Source organism: Chiloscyllium punctatum, chromosome 16, assembly GCF_047496795.1.
Source record: "Chiloscyllium punctatum isolate Juve2018m chromosome 16, sChiPun1.3, whole genome shotgun sequence".
Lineage (NCBI taxonomy): Eukaryota > Metazoa > Chordata > Chondrichthyes > Orectolobiformes > Hemiscylliidae > Chiloscyllium > Chiloscyllium punctatum.
Window position 1 is genome coordinate 22089673 of NC_092754.1, and position 16707 is coordinate 22106379.

General features: G+C 40.0%; 1 protein-coding gene across 1 annotated transcript in view; it reads right to left on the bottom strand.

The window, feature by feature from the left end:
• The window catches only part of acap3a (ArfGAP with coiled-coil, ankyrin repeat and PH domains 3a), a 303937-nt gene extending 289620 nt beyond the window's left edge, over positions 1 to 14317 (bottom strand). The window contains exon 1 of the mRNA XM_072586472.1: positions 14081 to 14317. Within this exon, the coding sequence (XP_072442573.1) occupies positions 14081 to 14169 (89 nt within the window). The 5' untranslated portion in view covers positions 14170 to 14317. The remainder of the gene's footprint in view (positions 1 to 14080) is intronic.
• Between the last annotated feature and the right edge of the window lie 2390 nt (positions 14318 to 16707).

The window sequence follows — 16707 nt, forward strand, 5'->3', positions numbered from 1 at the left end:
TTGTGAAGGGCAAAAAAATTTAAAAAATAGCAATGTTAAGAAAAACAAAATAAAGAGCTAAAGGCAAGTCGGGCAGAGGATATCCAGACTGACAGATGGTACTTAGCACAGGCTGGACCTTATTTCTGGAGTCTCTGTTCAGTTAAACTGCTATAACTCAACCCTTCCACTACCTCCAGGTTCTGCTGACCCCAACCTGCCCAACTCAAACCTTGGCCTCCCGTTTCCAGAATTATCCACAACCTGTACACCCGCCGAAACCCCAGTAGTTTCTCTCAACAGTTCACAAAAAAAACTTTTAAATGTAGCCGCCTATGTCATGCACAAAAATGTGTCTCTGCGTGTTCCCACATTCCCTTGTTCAAGGAATCTAAATTCTATCTCAACATTCCCAGAACCATGATCTTCCAACCAATGGTCTTGGATCCCAGCATTCCTGCTCTCCATCTAAACAAAAGTGTTCCAGAAAAAAAACTTGGACACTGCTGTCAAGTGTCCTTGATAACACTCTATTAAAAGCAAAACAAAATGCTAGAAACCTGAAATAAAAACAGAAAATGCTAAAGGGTTCTGAAAAAGTGTTACATCCGACTTGAATCGTTACTTCTGTTGCTCCCAACACAAATGCTAGACTTACTGTTTTTCTCCAGCATTTTCTATTTTTTATTCCTTGATAACACTTTTAGCATGAGGCGATATGAGGAACTCCACAGGACATTTGCTAATTGTGGCTTGTTTGTACTGTTTAACAGATCATCAGTATATTTAAAACCAAATGTTTTTGCACAACAAATCCTATTCTGGCTCACTGACTAGAACATTGACGCAATTCAGCTGATGATGTTGCAGTAATTGTTTCAATGCATTAATAATTGCTGGGCACAGTAAAATCTTATTCCGCCCGTGCTTCTGAACAGTGTTATCCAATTTACCCAAGACTAATGAGCTGCATGAAACTTTCTGCCAGTCATGGATATCAAAGGCTGCCCACACACCCCCGCCCGCTCCACCCCCTCTCCCAATGTTAGCTTGTACAATAAGCTAAGCCTGGCCATGACCCTGATCTTAAAACTTGCGCAAAGTCAGAATAGAAACGCCTGGTAAAAATCAGAGCTGCAGTGATATGTTGACAAGGCTGGGAACTGAACATGGGCGTCAAAAAAAGCAGGGTCTCCTGTGTATTACAAAACTATCAGAATGAGGTTTCTTTTTGATTCTCTGGCCTCTCTGACCTGCTAATCATTCGCAGATTGTCCTTAAATGAATATAGTTAACATAACTTCTTTATTTTTAAAAAATAAAAAGTTTCTTCCTCCTCTCCTGAAGTTGCCTCATATTGTGTCACAGCTGCATGAGCTTTGCCTGGGTATACCACCCAGGTAGACATTATTTCCTCACGGAGCCAGACAATTCAACTGTGGAGTCATTACAACACAATCCAAGGCAAAAGAGCAGTCAATACTGTACAGACCTCTATCATGCAGCGATGACATTCGCAAATCGGAAAGGCATGAAGGGATATGGTCTAAACACAGGGAGGTGGGACTACTTTAGTTTGGGAACATGGTTGACGTGGACTGGTTGGACCGAAAAATCTGCTTCCATGCTGTTTGACTCTATGACTCAAAATTATTAAAATTCCCTGAGGGTTTATCACTTGCCTAGTTGATGCCCTGTCACCACAAACTCAGGATTTTTGTTTTCCATTAAGAGCTTCCTCCTCACTGAGGAGGCTTCAGGCCAACCTAAATTCAACAAACTGCTTTATTACATGTACAATGCTATATAGGTTGTTGTTGAAACTGCAACTTTAAATATTCTACATTGAAGGAAAGGGTTCAACAAAGTTAACACTCCCTTAGTAGTGTCTGTTGCTGGCTGATCATAAAATAGCAATGCTAGGGTCATGGAAAAGTCTCACAACTCAAGTTTCTCCTCTTCCAGTAAGTTGGAAGGAGGCCTGTACTGGTGCAGAGCCAGCTACAGAATTAAAAGCACAGAGCAGGAGAAAGTTAATGGGCGAGCCCGGACACACTGGAAGGATTTCATGGAAGACCCTCCCTGATCATTTCCCAAGGCAGAGAAATGTCAGAATTTAATATTACCTCACAGATTTGGGAACAACCCATGCCTGTGGGGATTATCATGAAGTAATGCGGATCAGTTGATCAGAACTGCTCCATACACCAGACATAGAAACAGGGGAACAAAATCCTATATAAAGCTTTTCCTGAGGTTCTTCAGATTAAAAGCCAATTGGTAAAATGGAATTGTCACAAAAGCTAATAATGCAGTGGATAAAAGCAAATTACTGCGGATGCTGGAATCTGAAACCAAAAGAAAAAATGCTGGAAAATCTCAGCAGGTCTGGCAGCATCTGTAAGGAGAGGAAAGAGCTGACGTTTCGAGTCTAACTGACCCTTTGTCAAAGCTAATAATGCAGTGGGCAGCTTGCCATCAAAATCCCTGTTTAGATCAAGAACTTTAAGACATGTTTCGAAGATAGCAGGATCAGTCTAAATGGCAAAGAATGTGAAACTGGAGACAAAAACCGAGAGAGTTTTTCTGTTTGAGAAGTGCTAAGCTCAAGGCCATCTTTTTAAAGACAGTCACTAGGAAATCTAAATTGGCAATTCAGAAGAAACTTCTTTGCCCAAATAATGCAGAGTGTGGGGAATATGATGGGGCATTGAGTAATTGGGACAATTAGTAGAGATGCATTTACGAGGGTAAGTACATAAAAGGGAAGGAAATAGCAGGGTAAGATGGTATTGAAGGAGGATGACTGGACCCAAAACATTGACTGGTTCTCTCTCCACAGATGCTGCCAGACCTACTGAGTTTCTCCAGCAACTTGTTTTTTGTTTAAGTTGAGGAAGAACTCACATGGCCCATTAACAGCAGTATGGACTGGTTGGAATGAATTGCCTGTTTCTGTTTGGAACATTCCGTTAGTTCTATAAAACATTAGATAGAGAACCTTTTTGTCCATTCCTTGTGATTTATTACATTGCTCGTCAACAAGATTACAGTGTTTTAAGTTAAATATTCCAGTCAACAGTAATAACAAGCTAATCCAGTGCAATTCTCCAATTTCCCAATGGGAAGTATCATAGCCCCTACCTCAGCAATTTAATAGGCATGATTGGTCAGGCACTGAAAGGGTTCTCAGCAGTGTCATCTATTATGGACTTTATCTTTGAGAACTGGATTTGAGATTGTTGGGTGTTTTTCTGCACTTGTTAATTTGGCTTGATTTTTGACAATGAATATTCCTTAATCTTTTGACTCATAATTTAGATATAAAAATTAATTTGCTGAATTCTTTTTGTGTTTTTTCTTGGAGGAGAAGGAAATTAAGTTGTAAGGGAGGTTGAATGCATGTATTTGGGCTAAAACATACAGCTGTGTGTACAAGGCCACCTGGAACAGGCTGAGTGTTAACAATCTCTACAGTCTGCCACTTCCCAGGTGAAATGTATTGTGTCTGATGGAATGTGGCTTGCACTGTTCACCGCAGAGACAATGAAGGCATAACCTTGAAGAGTCATGAGACATTCCACCCAGTCTACATGCAGGTGGACAATGGCAAGGATCAGCAACCTACAGTGAATGTCCATTTTCCAGTCTGCAGTCAAGAATTCTTTGAAAAGTATCCCACTCAGACCCATTACCCTACATTTCCCCTGACTAATGCACCTAACCTATACATCCCAGAACACTATGGACAATTTAACATGGTCAATTCACCTAACCTGCACATCTTCAGACCGTGGGAGGAAACTGGAGCAGCCAGAGGAAACCGAAGCAAACACATCTGAGAATGTGCAAACTCCACACAGACTGTCACCCAAGGCTGGAATCAAACCTGGGTTCCTGGCACTGTAAAACAGCAGTGCTAACCACTGAGCCACCCTGCTGCCTGTATAAGCTGGATTTTTAAATGAATCAGAAGTTTTTGATCTAAATTTGATTTTATCCCTCTGCTGATAACCCCAAGAGAAAGCTCTTGAAGACCAGCTATAAGCAGTTGACAGCTAGCTTGCTGGCCTCTGCTATGGGGGCACTAATCTTGACTTTCATTAAGTATTACTGTTGAGACAGAGCAGAAACAGAGCAACTGGATTATGGAAATCATCACTTAATGAACTGAGGACAGGACAGTGAACAGGAACAGAGGGTTGCATCATCCCAACTATGACACAGGGTGTTAAATGTTTCTGCATAGTAAACACCACGCTGATTGTAGACATCAATGTAACTCTCTTCCATAACCCAAGAAAGGATAAAAGCAATGAAGGGGCATCTTTAATGAAAAAGTGATGACAGATCCAATTATTTGCCAACTGTGGAAAGGCAGTGATGTAGTGCATATGTCACTGGACTTCTAATCTAGGAGCCCAGACTAATGTTCTAAAGTCATGTGTTTGAATCCCACAATGGCATATGGTGAGATTTGAATATAGTAAAATCTGGTATTAAAAGCTAGTTAAAATGGAACCATGTAACCACTACAATTGCCACAAACAAACTCATCCAATTCTATGTCCTTTAGCTAATACCTGATGTCCTTTAAAGGAAGAAAATTGCTGCCCTTACCTGGTCTGATCAAATGTAACTCTAGACCCACAGCAATAAAGATGATTCTCAACTATCCTCTGAAAAATGGAGTAGACAGCCAATCAGTTCAAGGGTAACTAAGGATGAGCAACAAATACTAGCCTTACCAGCTTCACTCACATCCCAAACAAGAACAAAAAAAAACTTCAGCTATATTGAGTACATACTTTCAATGTCATTATATTGCTTCGCTCTAAATTAAGTGATTGGTTCCAGGGACCTCTTCACAATTGCTTACTTTTACATCTAAAGTCAACCCTGCCAGATATGGTTTGACCGATATGGAGTTTTAGTCAAATCTAGTCATGAACGTCAGTGATTTTAAAAATCAACATGTAGGATATGGCAGTGACTTTAAAGTTTGTTTGCTGTTGTCATCAACATTTACCTGAAAATCCTCAGCTTTTATACACAAGCGAAGAAGGTCTGAACAAAATGAGTATTGCAAACAAAATATGTAAAGAGTTGATGCATAGACACCAGTTTGCTCTGCTCCTTGAATGGCCTATTAAGGCAAAAGGAATCTTCAGTCAGGTAGAAAGAGACAAACTCAAGTCTGAAACTGATCAGACCGACACTGCTGACACTCCTGGGGACTGTTCCTGAAACTGCATATGTTTTCTGTGTCTTGTGATTAGCTTTATGGTTAGCAACTTTGCTTGATTTTGAGCTTTAAAAAGGAATCAAGAATCAAGATGTATCAGGATGTCCCAGACAGCAGGAGTTTCTTGAAGTCCATTGAGAAGAAAGTGGGAAATTCCATGGGGGGGAATGGACAAAGAGAAACCCATGAGGTTATTGCTAAGGCTTGCAATCTCATGTCCTACAGTGCCCTTCACTCACTGGTAGCACTCTCATTCGTGAGTCAGGAGATTAGGGGTTCTTGCCTTGCTCCATGCTGATACTTCAGTGCTGATGCAGTACTGCATAACTGGAACTACAGTCTTTTCAATGAGTTATTAAACTATCAGCCCTCTCAAGAGGACATAAAAAGATCCCACAGTATTGTTTAAAATAAAAGAGTTTAGGAATTTTCCTGGGGTCCTGGTGAAGTATTTATTTCTCTACTGTCATCACAAAGAACTCTCTGGGTAGTCATGAAATGGAGATGCAGGTGGTGGACTAGGGTGTACAAAGTTAAAAATTACACAACACCAGGTTTTAGTCCAACAGGTTTAATTGGAAGCACTAGCTTTCGGAGCGCTGCTCCTTCATCAAGTGGTTGTGTGCAATTGCAGGGAGTCTCTTCAGAGCTGTACATCTCCTGATCAGTAATAAATTTTTGATAGATATTTGAAAGGATGACAATGTTTTGTAACTGATTTCTTTGTAGAACTGTCGTAGCACATGTTTTTGACAATCTTTCAACAGTTATATGCAAATGATGTTCTCCAATTTGGTCTTGATATCAGAAAATTGCACTCATTACTGTTTGGCTCTATTAACCATTAGATCTTGTGAGAAAAGTTATTTTTAAACTAACAAACTCATTTTGTTTCTGTTTTTATGATCACCTCCATATGAGTTATTATATATTTGAAATGATCATGACAAAAAAAAGCTGATTATTATTCTGTGATCAATTAACACAGAGCAATCTTTCAGGCTATTGATTTCAATGAACTTAAGAGACATAGGGCACAATTTGAAAGCCAAGAATGGAATAATGCAGTCACTATGGATGTGAACCATCATTTTGTGACTTACAGTGAGAGCTGCTGTGTTAGATGGTGACTAACACGCCATCCCACCACCAAGATCATTCAAGCTAACTCATACAAACAGCTCACTAAGAGCTGGCAGGTAGCAATTTGAAGAGTTTCTCCATCCATTGCACACCTCAACATCAGTGTCCTGGGTCACCAGAAACCTGTGGCTACTCAGAAGCCAACAGTAGGAGTCAACACCTCCTCAGGGGATCCAGCTACAATAAAGTGTTTGTTTTCTTCTTGTCACAGGGTGAGGGCCTCAGTGAAAGGACAGGTTCAAACGCAAGGCCAGAGCTATCTGAGGCCTCTCCCTTGTCTCCAACTGCCCCAAGATTAACTCTCAATCCAGAAGGCAGGTTGCCCTGGTTTCCCATTTGTGTCACCAGTGCTTTCATCGAATCATAGAATCCCTACAGTGTGAAAGCAGGTCATTGACTCTATAGAGTCCACACAGACCCTCCAAAGAGCATCCCACCCAGACCCAATACCTCCCATATGTCTGTAACCCTGCATTTCCTTTGGCTAATCCACTTAACATACTCATTCCTGGACACAATGGGCAATTTAGCATGGCCAATCCACCTAACCTGTACATCTTTAGACTGTGGAAGGAAACCGAAGCATCCAGAGAAAACCCATGGAGACACATGGAGAATGTGCAAACATCACCCATCCCTTCTTGCCTGGGACTTAATCAAGAGCGGAGAAAGGGGAAACTATATCACCAATTCTCTTTCATCCAATTATTTACTATCTCATCACATCTTTTGCCATTTTCAGGAATGGGAAAATGCCAACATGAGATTCCCGATGGATAGAATTTAGACACTGAATGATACTGGTGTGAATACTGTGAAAAAAAAACTGTCACCAACCATGATCTTCTAATTGGCAAAAATGAATTTCAATGAAAAAGATAGTAAATGAACTGTGTTATACATTCATTTGGATTCAATCCCTTGAGTGAAGTCAAAGCAGTGAGGGTAGAGGAAGATATGCCTCGTTAAGGATCTGAATGTACCATAATTAATGTTGCTGCCTGGATCAGAAAACTCGTGATAACTTATTTAAATCTTAACATAATTCAACTTCTCAAGCAAGATCAAAGTTGTATAGGTTTATTCCTTATTGGAATATCTCTGTTATTAGGGCTTGTTATGCCAGGCCCTGAAATAGTGGCATTTCCCTGATTTCACTTACCCTCTGGGTGCTCTGTGAGTGACTGCAGATGTGCCCATACATGGATTCTGTTTTGACTCCACAAATGATTAAGCACAGGCAAGTGAGCCCAAGTGAAACATCCCATAGTTGAATTACAACCGCTAAAGGTAAGTCTTAGTGTTTGAAACCATATGCCCGTTCTTAAAACAATGCTCTTCAAAATGGAATGGATCTGCAAGTTTGACATTTCCAAAGGGAGTAACAGCCTCGGCATGTTGTTGAGGCAGGTTCACGTGTCAAGGAGGCACAGGGAATCTGGATCATATTCTGGTTTGTGTTTGTTTTCCTTTAAGCTGCGTAAATGGCAGCCAAGGTATCCAAAAACAAAGGGTTGCTTGAAAACACAAGGGTAATCACACCTCATTCCTAACACTTAATCCCATAATAATTAATTATCTGCATTTTGTAAATGAAAGATAATTGAGAATAGACAGGCAGTCAATGGATTTGAGTGGTACATTTGGAACCATAAGCTGTCAAATGGGGTACTCTCACATCTTAAGAGGTTCATGGGTTAATTCCCATCCTAGAGGCTTCCACACAAAATCTAGGATGGCTCTTCAGTTCAGATTTGAATGAATGCTGCACTGCCAGAGATGCCATTTCTTAAGTTAAAAAGTTTAAGCAAAAATCTTGTCTTCCTACTCAAGTTGACAAAATAGATTCCCTGGCACAGTCATTAGACCTGGGCCAATATTTATTTCGTAATTAACATCACAGAGGGCAGATTATCTCTTCATTTAACACATTGCTGTGTGTAGGTGCTTGCTGTCCACTAATTGGCTGCTGCATTTCCTACATACAACAGTGACCACCTTCAAAATTACTTTATTGGTTGTAAATTATGGGACATGTTAAGGTTGTGAAAGGCTCTGTATAAATTCTGTTCTTTATTTGAAAATAAAATATTCTTATGTAGCCTTCTAAACATAATCTTTGACTTTGAGCTATACCAACACAGGTCTGAAGCTCTGGTAATGGGAACAATTAGAGAATATCATATAAAAAACGTATAACCACAATGAAACATCTCTGTGTGGATACCAATAAATTTAGTGACATTACACTCAGTTACTGCAGAATTACAACAGCTCTCTCCTGAAAGCATTTTTTCAACAGACCTTAGAAAGTAAATCTAAAAAGAAATCAACTTTCTAATGACAGTTTTTGGTGATATATGCTGTGTTAAAGGTGTGGATCACATCTTGTCAGACAGGGACTTTCAGGAATTTTACCTGTCAGATTTCTCTCAAAGACCACCACATAGAAAGCAATGTAAATGGTACCACAGGATTAGTTTTCATTAAAGTTTAAAAAAGAATTTGCAAGACTCAAGCAGACAACAGTGCTCCATTATTACTACCTCTACTTTAGCTTTGTGTTTAACAACCAAGATAAGCAAAGAAGGCAAAATGTTATACTTTACCCAAATTTAAGTACAATTTTGGATAAGATCATTTTTGTTACTGATTATCAGATTAGTTTCTTCACTGTTGCTAAGCTACTTGCATCTTAATGAGAATAGTTTTGGATCTGCTTGGCTGATGCACCTCGACTATATAAATATGTAAATCACTAGCAAAATGCTTAAGTGCAAGAAAACTGATCCTATCATTGAAAACACTGTAAATTCTAAAATTCTACACATAGTCATAATAGAAGTGTCAATGTTTTGCTTTGAAAGTAAACTGAAAACTCAAGTTCAAATATTGCTTCTGCTATTTAAATAAATATCATCCCTTGTAGTCAAGAACTTACAAACATTATTCAGGCTCAAATATAGACATGCAATCATGCACACACATACACAAAGCATCCTTTCATGCCATACTAGTTAGTCTGCATGGGAAACTTGTCCAAAGACTGAAAACTCATGACAAACACATCAGGCCTAATATTGTGATCCAGCAGCACATGACAAAAGTAAGCTCAGTTGCTGAACATAGGAATGTTCTGAACTTTGTGACCATCTTTAATCACTTTACACTCTATGACACTTGTTTGTGTCTTTCTGTTTTCTTCCCAGTACGCTTTGAGGGGATGGATTTCCACAGAGTGGATGGAAGTTCCCTGATCTGAAATATGCACAGGACCTATCTAAGACAACATATCCTTCAGGAAATGAAACACAATAGAGAGGGGGTTAATAAACTGACATTAATGCATTAAAATTCATTACTTGTTCCTTCAAGGATTTCCAGCAATGAAAGCTATATGTGATCATGCACACCACTCAAGATTTTAAAAGTACATCAAAGTTACATGGTCAGCACAGCACAGAAACAAGCCTTTTGGACCAACTGGGCTGTGCTGTGGTTGGTGTTCCATACAACCACCTTCCCACCCTATCAGTAGGAACTTCAATTCCTTTTTTCCGATATGATGCTTTCCATCTTCCCTTTAAATTCATCTGCACTATCCATCTCAACTATTCCTTGTGTTGGCAAGTTGTGCAATCTTATCATCAGATGTTGAAATTGTCCAGAACTTCAAATTTGGTGCAGTGCATCCCAAATTTGTACAAATAAGGTTTCACAGGCTTAACCCTGGTTAGATGAGAGAAGTTTTTCGCAAGCTGTTTAAGTCAATAGTCAAAATTACCCAGCATAAGGATAACTTTCATTCATACAACGTTCCTCATATAAAAAAAGATGTTGCAGAAGGTTTTACATGGTTCCAGGAGGTGCACAATGCTGGACTCCCTCAATAGTCCACTAAAATGTTAGCCCAAAATTATATGCCGAAGTCCTGAAGTGCAGCTAGAGTCCCCTGCTAAGCCTTTCCAGCAACTTGTTTTTGTTTCTGATTTACAGTGTCCCCAGTTTGTGCAGATTTTATTTAATATTTAACTCACTGCTACATCTCTTCTGGGTATGTACACCTTGAAGAAGTTCTGCCCCTCTCTACTATCAGTTCTGACGAAGGGTCACTGGACTCGAAACATGAATTCTGATTTCTCTTCTCAGATGCTGCCAGACCTGCCAGCTTTTTTTTAAAGCAACTTCTATTTTTGTGTTTGTGTTTGAGACCCCTTCCTTTTTATTTTAGGTTCAGTCATAGGATGGCTGTTCAGTTGATGGATCTGGCTAGGCCAGCATTTATTGTCCATCCCTAATTGCATGAGGGCAGTTAAAAGTCAACTATCTTGCTGTGGATCTGGAGACTCACTCGGCCAGACTGAATAAGGATGGCAGATTTCCTTCCGTGAAGGACATTCGTGAACTAGATGGTTTTTTTCCAACATCGTTGGATCTTTAACTCTAGATTCTTTATTCAATTCAAATTCCACCATCTGCCATGGCAGAATATTAGTTAAGTTTCTGAGTTAACAGTCTAGCAATAATACTACTAGGCCACTGCATCCCCACAAGTCAGAGGTGAAAATGCTGTCATTTGGTCAAGGCTAACAAGTAATTGTCTCAAAATGAAGGGCCAGGACTGGGTCCTCAGAGCAAAAAAGATGAGCTTGAAACTCAGATGGTTCATGCTCATATGTTCCAAGAACAAACAGAAAAACTGGACCTGTCTATTCTAATTTGATTCCTGGTTTCTTCCCTGTATCCTTTTACATTGATTTTCAAATTCTCTTTTCAATTGCATTATAGTCTTTGCTTTAAAGGCTGCTCTGGTAAAAAAAAAATTCCATTATCCAATTACCCTCTTAAAAAAATGTCCAACTTCCTCAATTAGTTCCCCTAGCAATACTCCTCAATCTACACCTTCTTGTTATCAACTAGCTAGCAAGTGAAAGGGTCAGTTTGAATTTTGAAAATGTCTCCTTCTCTGTTCTTGTGGAAAGATACCAAACATTTTAACTGTTCTTCATAAGTACAACCTCACAATTTGGTATCATGCTAGAAAATCTTCACTTTATCCTTTCTAATGATTCTATATATTTTTCTTGTCTTCAGATAGCCTGAATTACATGTAATTTTCCAAATGTAGCCAAGCAACAATTGTTCAAATTCCAATCTGCGTACAGAACTCAGACTCCCATCTGCTTGCTGACTGTACTTCCACCAGCTATCCATAGGTATCCGTTACTCTCTTCATTCTTCCACTGAAGGATTTTACTGCCTTAAAAACTCAACAAATAGGCAACTGCTTGGCTCCAGAAATGTACATCTGCTAAATAAATAAATAATCTTGCAATTAGGTTTTATTTAATGATTTCACTTTATATTCTCTCTCAAAATGTACTATTCAATTTATACACATTTTATACACCGAGGTGCAACTGGTATTCATATGTCCTTTCTGTTGACCTCTTTACACCTCCTGAATCTGTTGCTCACACATCCATTCATTTAACATCGCTAGTACAGAGTTTGATACCATTTTTCTATTTTCAACTCTTCTATACTAATCTCCTGCAATGTTTTAAATGGTGAGCCCAGATCAATTATAAAACTGGAATGATCCAGTGCAGAAAGAGGCCTATTCTGTCTGGGACACACCAGATTCAGGAGCAGTTACAGTGGAAGAGATATTTGAACCAGGGCATGCCGACATAATTCCATCCTCAACTTCTAATCATATATTCTGTTCTTATTTTTAAATTAATGGAAAGATTTACACAGCATTTGTTCACATCAAATATGAGGATGTTTCTGGTGTGTGGCTCATTTGTGGTGTGTGGGGTCATTTGTGAGCACAGTGTTTTTTTTATTATTTATTGGGTTGTGGGTGTCACTGACCAGCATTTAATGCCTATTCCAAATCGCTCTTGGAAGTGTGCCACTTTTTTGAACTGCTGCATCTTCTGGGGTAGTAAGAGCACCCATAGTGTTGTTAGGAAGGAAGTTTGAGGACTTTTATATTATATATATATATTAGTGTCAAGGCAGGATGACATGCAACTGGGAAGGAACTTGTCGGTGTTGTTGTTTTGTAGCTGAAGCTCCTGACCTTCTGGATGGCAGTGTGTGCAAGTTTGGAAGGTGTTGTTGAAGGAGCTTTGATGAATTATTGCAGTGCACCTTGTAGGTGGTATACATTGCAGCCACTGTCCACCTGTGTTGATGGTGAAGGGGGTGAATGCTAAAAATGGTGGGGATGGGTCAACAGTCAAACAGGCTGCTTCGTCTTGGATGGCATCAAGCTTCTCAAGTATTGCTGGGGGTGCACTCATTCAAGTGGAGAATATGCCATCACATTCCTGACTTGTGCCTAGGGGAGAGGTTTGGGGAGTCAGCATATAAAAGCCAAGAGTCCACAGAACTGGCAAATAGCCAGAGAACCCAATTCCTCCCACTCTGTTTTAACCTTCACAGATTATGCACAGCTCTTAGGAAGGCTCGTCCAATATATGTTGCACATAATGGATGCATCTCGAAGAATGATTGTAATTATTTTTAAAAATATTGAAACTAAGGAATAACGTTCAAAACTTAAACCAAACACAATAAGCAACACATCATAACGCACAGAACAGGACCGAGCGTCGCAATAGTGTCCATTATTCCAAGCTGCCTTTATCCTCATCTGGCAATTTTACAGAAACAGAATTCAGGACCGTTTGTCAGCCTCTGTCCTGATCTTGAGGTTACTGCAATTCCTCATCAGGTGTCACATCATTTCTCCGGGAATTAGTTGAAAAATAAGTACAGATCTTATCACAAGAAGGCAAAATCACCGGGAAATACCCGGGAAATGATGTGCGGCTGGGATTTTAATAAAACGAGAAATGGCGCCTCTCCCCTCAATGTAATCACTACACTGACAGAACTGACAGCAGAAATGCTACAAGTCCAGTGACAGGGCAGATCCATTACTTCATTGTATTTATTACAGGCCAGTCATCATAATGAAGGTGTCCTTCGACACCACCAATATCATCATCGCACAAAAGAGGGGCGCTGGGAGCTCGCTGAGATTCAACATATTAAATAGATTCATTCCCGCTGAAATTGCAGAGCATTACACCCCAGTTTCTGGTAAGAAACTGCACGCTGCGTTTTTGCAAGAAAGGAGACAGTTCAAAATGAGAAGGGGGACATTTCAAAACGAGTCATTGCAAATTTCTTTCTGCGTTCCTGGCATCCTATTCTGGTGGGACCCTGTCCCAGGTCAGATTTAGTCCCGCCAGACCATGCATCACTATCACTGTCCCCATACTTTGGAAAGAAAACTCCTGTCCCAGAACAATTGCCCAACACTTGTGCACTGCCATCAGTACCTTTCTTCCACCGCTCACAAACTGCATACAATTAATGGATTGAAATATGAAACGGCGACAGACGTTATTTAAACTCAGCTGCCTGTTTGACCAGGAACGCAATGCAAGCACGGAGAAGCCTCGCTCATTGTGCCTTATATATTCATACAGTTTCTTTATAATCCTCTTTGCAATCACACAAATGATTAAATACTGGGTTTGGCAGACATACACATTTCAAATGTACCGGCTGGAACATTTGTATTCATCATTTATACATAATAACACTGTAATCTGGAAGCCAAGCATCCACTCAGAATCAGTGAATCTAGAGAGAAACATAATCCCTATCCAATGATTAAACACTCGTTACCTGAACCGAGGGGAATCTTTCACACACTCTTCAAAATCCACTGTCATTTTGATGGTCTCTTTCTCTCTAGTTTGGCATTCACCCTTCATTTAGTCTGCTCATCGCCTGGTCTGAGAAAGAGGATGTGCCTACGACCGGACTTGATTTAGTCCAAAATGGTAGGAATGGTGTGCAGTGAACCCCGAAGCCAACGATCCATTCTCCTGCTCTCTCTCTCTCTGTATGCTCGGGGACAAGAGGAGCTGCAAGCCCGACGCCCTGCCTCTGGGAGCTGTCAATCAGCTGATGGCCAGGACACGCCCGGCGGCTCTGTGACGGCTATGGGGGCGGCCATCTTTGATAAAGGCGCGGGGGGCGTCGTTGGCCGATCAGTGAAAGTAGATGTATGTATATATTTTTTAAAAATATATATATCCTGGATCAAGTAAAAGAATCGAAATTGAATGAATTGGGAAACATGCAGGATGAAATAATTAGAGACAAAGAATTGGATGATCTACGATGGCCGAAAGATGTGCATGGGTGGATGTCAGCCTGCTTCCGTGTACAAATCCTTTCCAGTTACTGAGAGGGAGAATTAAAATAAAATCGATTTGAAATTATGGCCTGGCTTATTATTCAATGTCCCGAAAGTTAAACTGTCCCTCATTTCCACTCTGTTTGCCGGACTGGAGTCACTGCAACTGTCCTTCTCCTTCTCTCCTCCTCCTCCTCCATCCCTCCCCAAAGAAGACCAAAATCAGTTATAGATGCATAGATATTAAATGATAGTAAGATGAACAGCAGGGCTATTTAGAGAACAATAACGGATTTACAGAAGGGATCTGGGGCATGAATCTGGTATTAATTGTACAGTTTGCACCTATCTTTACCAAAGGAAAAGACACGCAGGCTATGGTGAAAGGTAAGAACAGGCTTTAGAAGAATTTGATATCGATATGGCGATGGTATTGAATAGATTGTCGGAACTTAAAAATTGATAAGATGACAGGACCAAATGAGAGTGGAAATTGTGATGGCAGTATCATCACTTTGTATCTTCTTTACACCTAAGGATGGTCCTAAAGGACTGAAAAATTGCAAATGTTACATCCTTGGTCAAATAAGGCCCACGGGCCAGTCAATTTAACTTTGGTGATGGGAAAATTCTAGAAACAATAATTCAGGACAAAATTAAGTCTGTGGACAAATTCTGGTTAATTGGGAAATCAGAACTGATTTGTTAAGGGAAAGTAATACATGATTATCTTGCTGGACATTTAGAAGAGGTAACAGAAAGGGGTGATCAAGGCAATGCTATTGATGTGTACATGGATTTTCAGAAGGTATTTGATATAGTGTCACACAACAGTCTTGCAAGCAAAGTTAGGGCTCATGAAATTAAAAAAAAGATGCAACAAGGATACAAAATTGGCTGAGTGACAGAAACAGAGAGTATTGGTCAATGCATAATAATTGACCCAGAAAAATGTTTACATTGGAGTTCTCCAGGAATTAACATTGGGATCATTGCTATTCCTGATATATATTAATGGCCTTGACCTTGGTGCACAGGGCACAATTTCAAAATTTGTAGACGATATGAAACTTGGAAGCTTTGTAAACTCTGAAAAGACTACAGCAAAACTTCAAAAGGATGTAGACAAGTGGTAGATAAAGTTTAATACAGAGAAATGTGAAGTGATTCATCTTGAAAAGAGGAACATGGAGGGACAATATAAGCTAAAGGTACAGCCCTAAAAGGGGCTCATCAGCACATGATGTTTATGTACATTGGTCATTGAGGGTGATATGATAGATTGTGAGAACAATGAGTATGACATTGTCCACTTTATTAATAGGGACGGAACATAAGCACAAGGAATTTATGTTAAACCTGGATTAAATACTTGTTCAGCCTTAGTGTTCAGTTCTAGATGCTGCTCTTTAAAGAAGATGTGAAGGTACTTAAGTGAGTGTAGAGCAGATTAATGAGAATAGTTCCAGGGATGTGGAACCTTAGCTCCAAAAATGGATTGGAAATGTTGGTAATATTTTCCTTGGATAAGAAAGAAAAGGCAGGAGACTGGATAGAGGTATTAAAATTCATGTGGTTCTTGGCAAAGTAAATGTTTTCATGTGTGAACGATTTGAGACAAGAGGGCACAGAGTTCAAACAACTGCCACATTAAGCCATGTGGACACGCAACGAATGGCTTAGAATCTGGAAGCATCACGGTGGTGACAGGATAAGGAAAAACGTGCAACTGAACAGGACAAAAACAGTCCATTCAGGGAAACAGCGCTGTCACAATGGCCAGGATGATCTCTTACCCCATTGTAACCTCTGACCTTCGCGCAAACCTACGCCGTATCTCCTTACTTTTTTCTCATTAGCTCAGAGTCCATGACCGCATCAGATCGGCGTCACCCTTCGAGAAGGACCCCGAATGTGCTCTATCTCTCTCATTCAGGGACAAGTCAGGGCTGTGTTAAAATGGGCCTGCTTTGTCTTTCCATTAACCTTCAAGACATCTGGCGTAACATGGATTAATTAAACATTCAGTATAAAATCTTAACTATGTGCTTCAATATTTCAGTGGGACCTGTAGTGCGTCTGTGATTTTGTTTTTTCTGTCAGGCCCTTG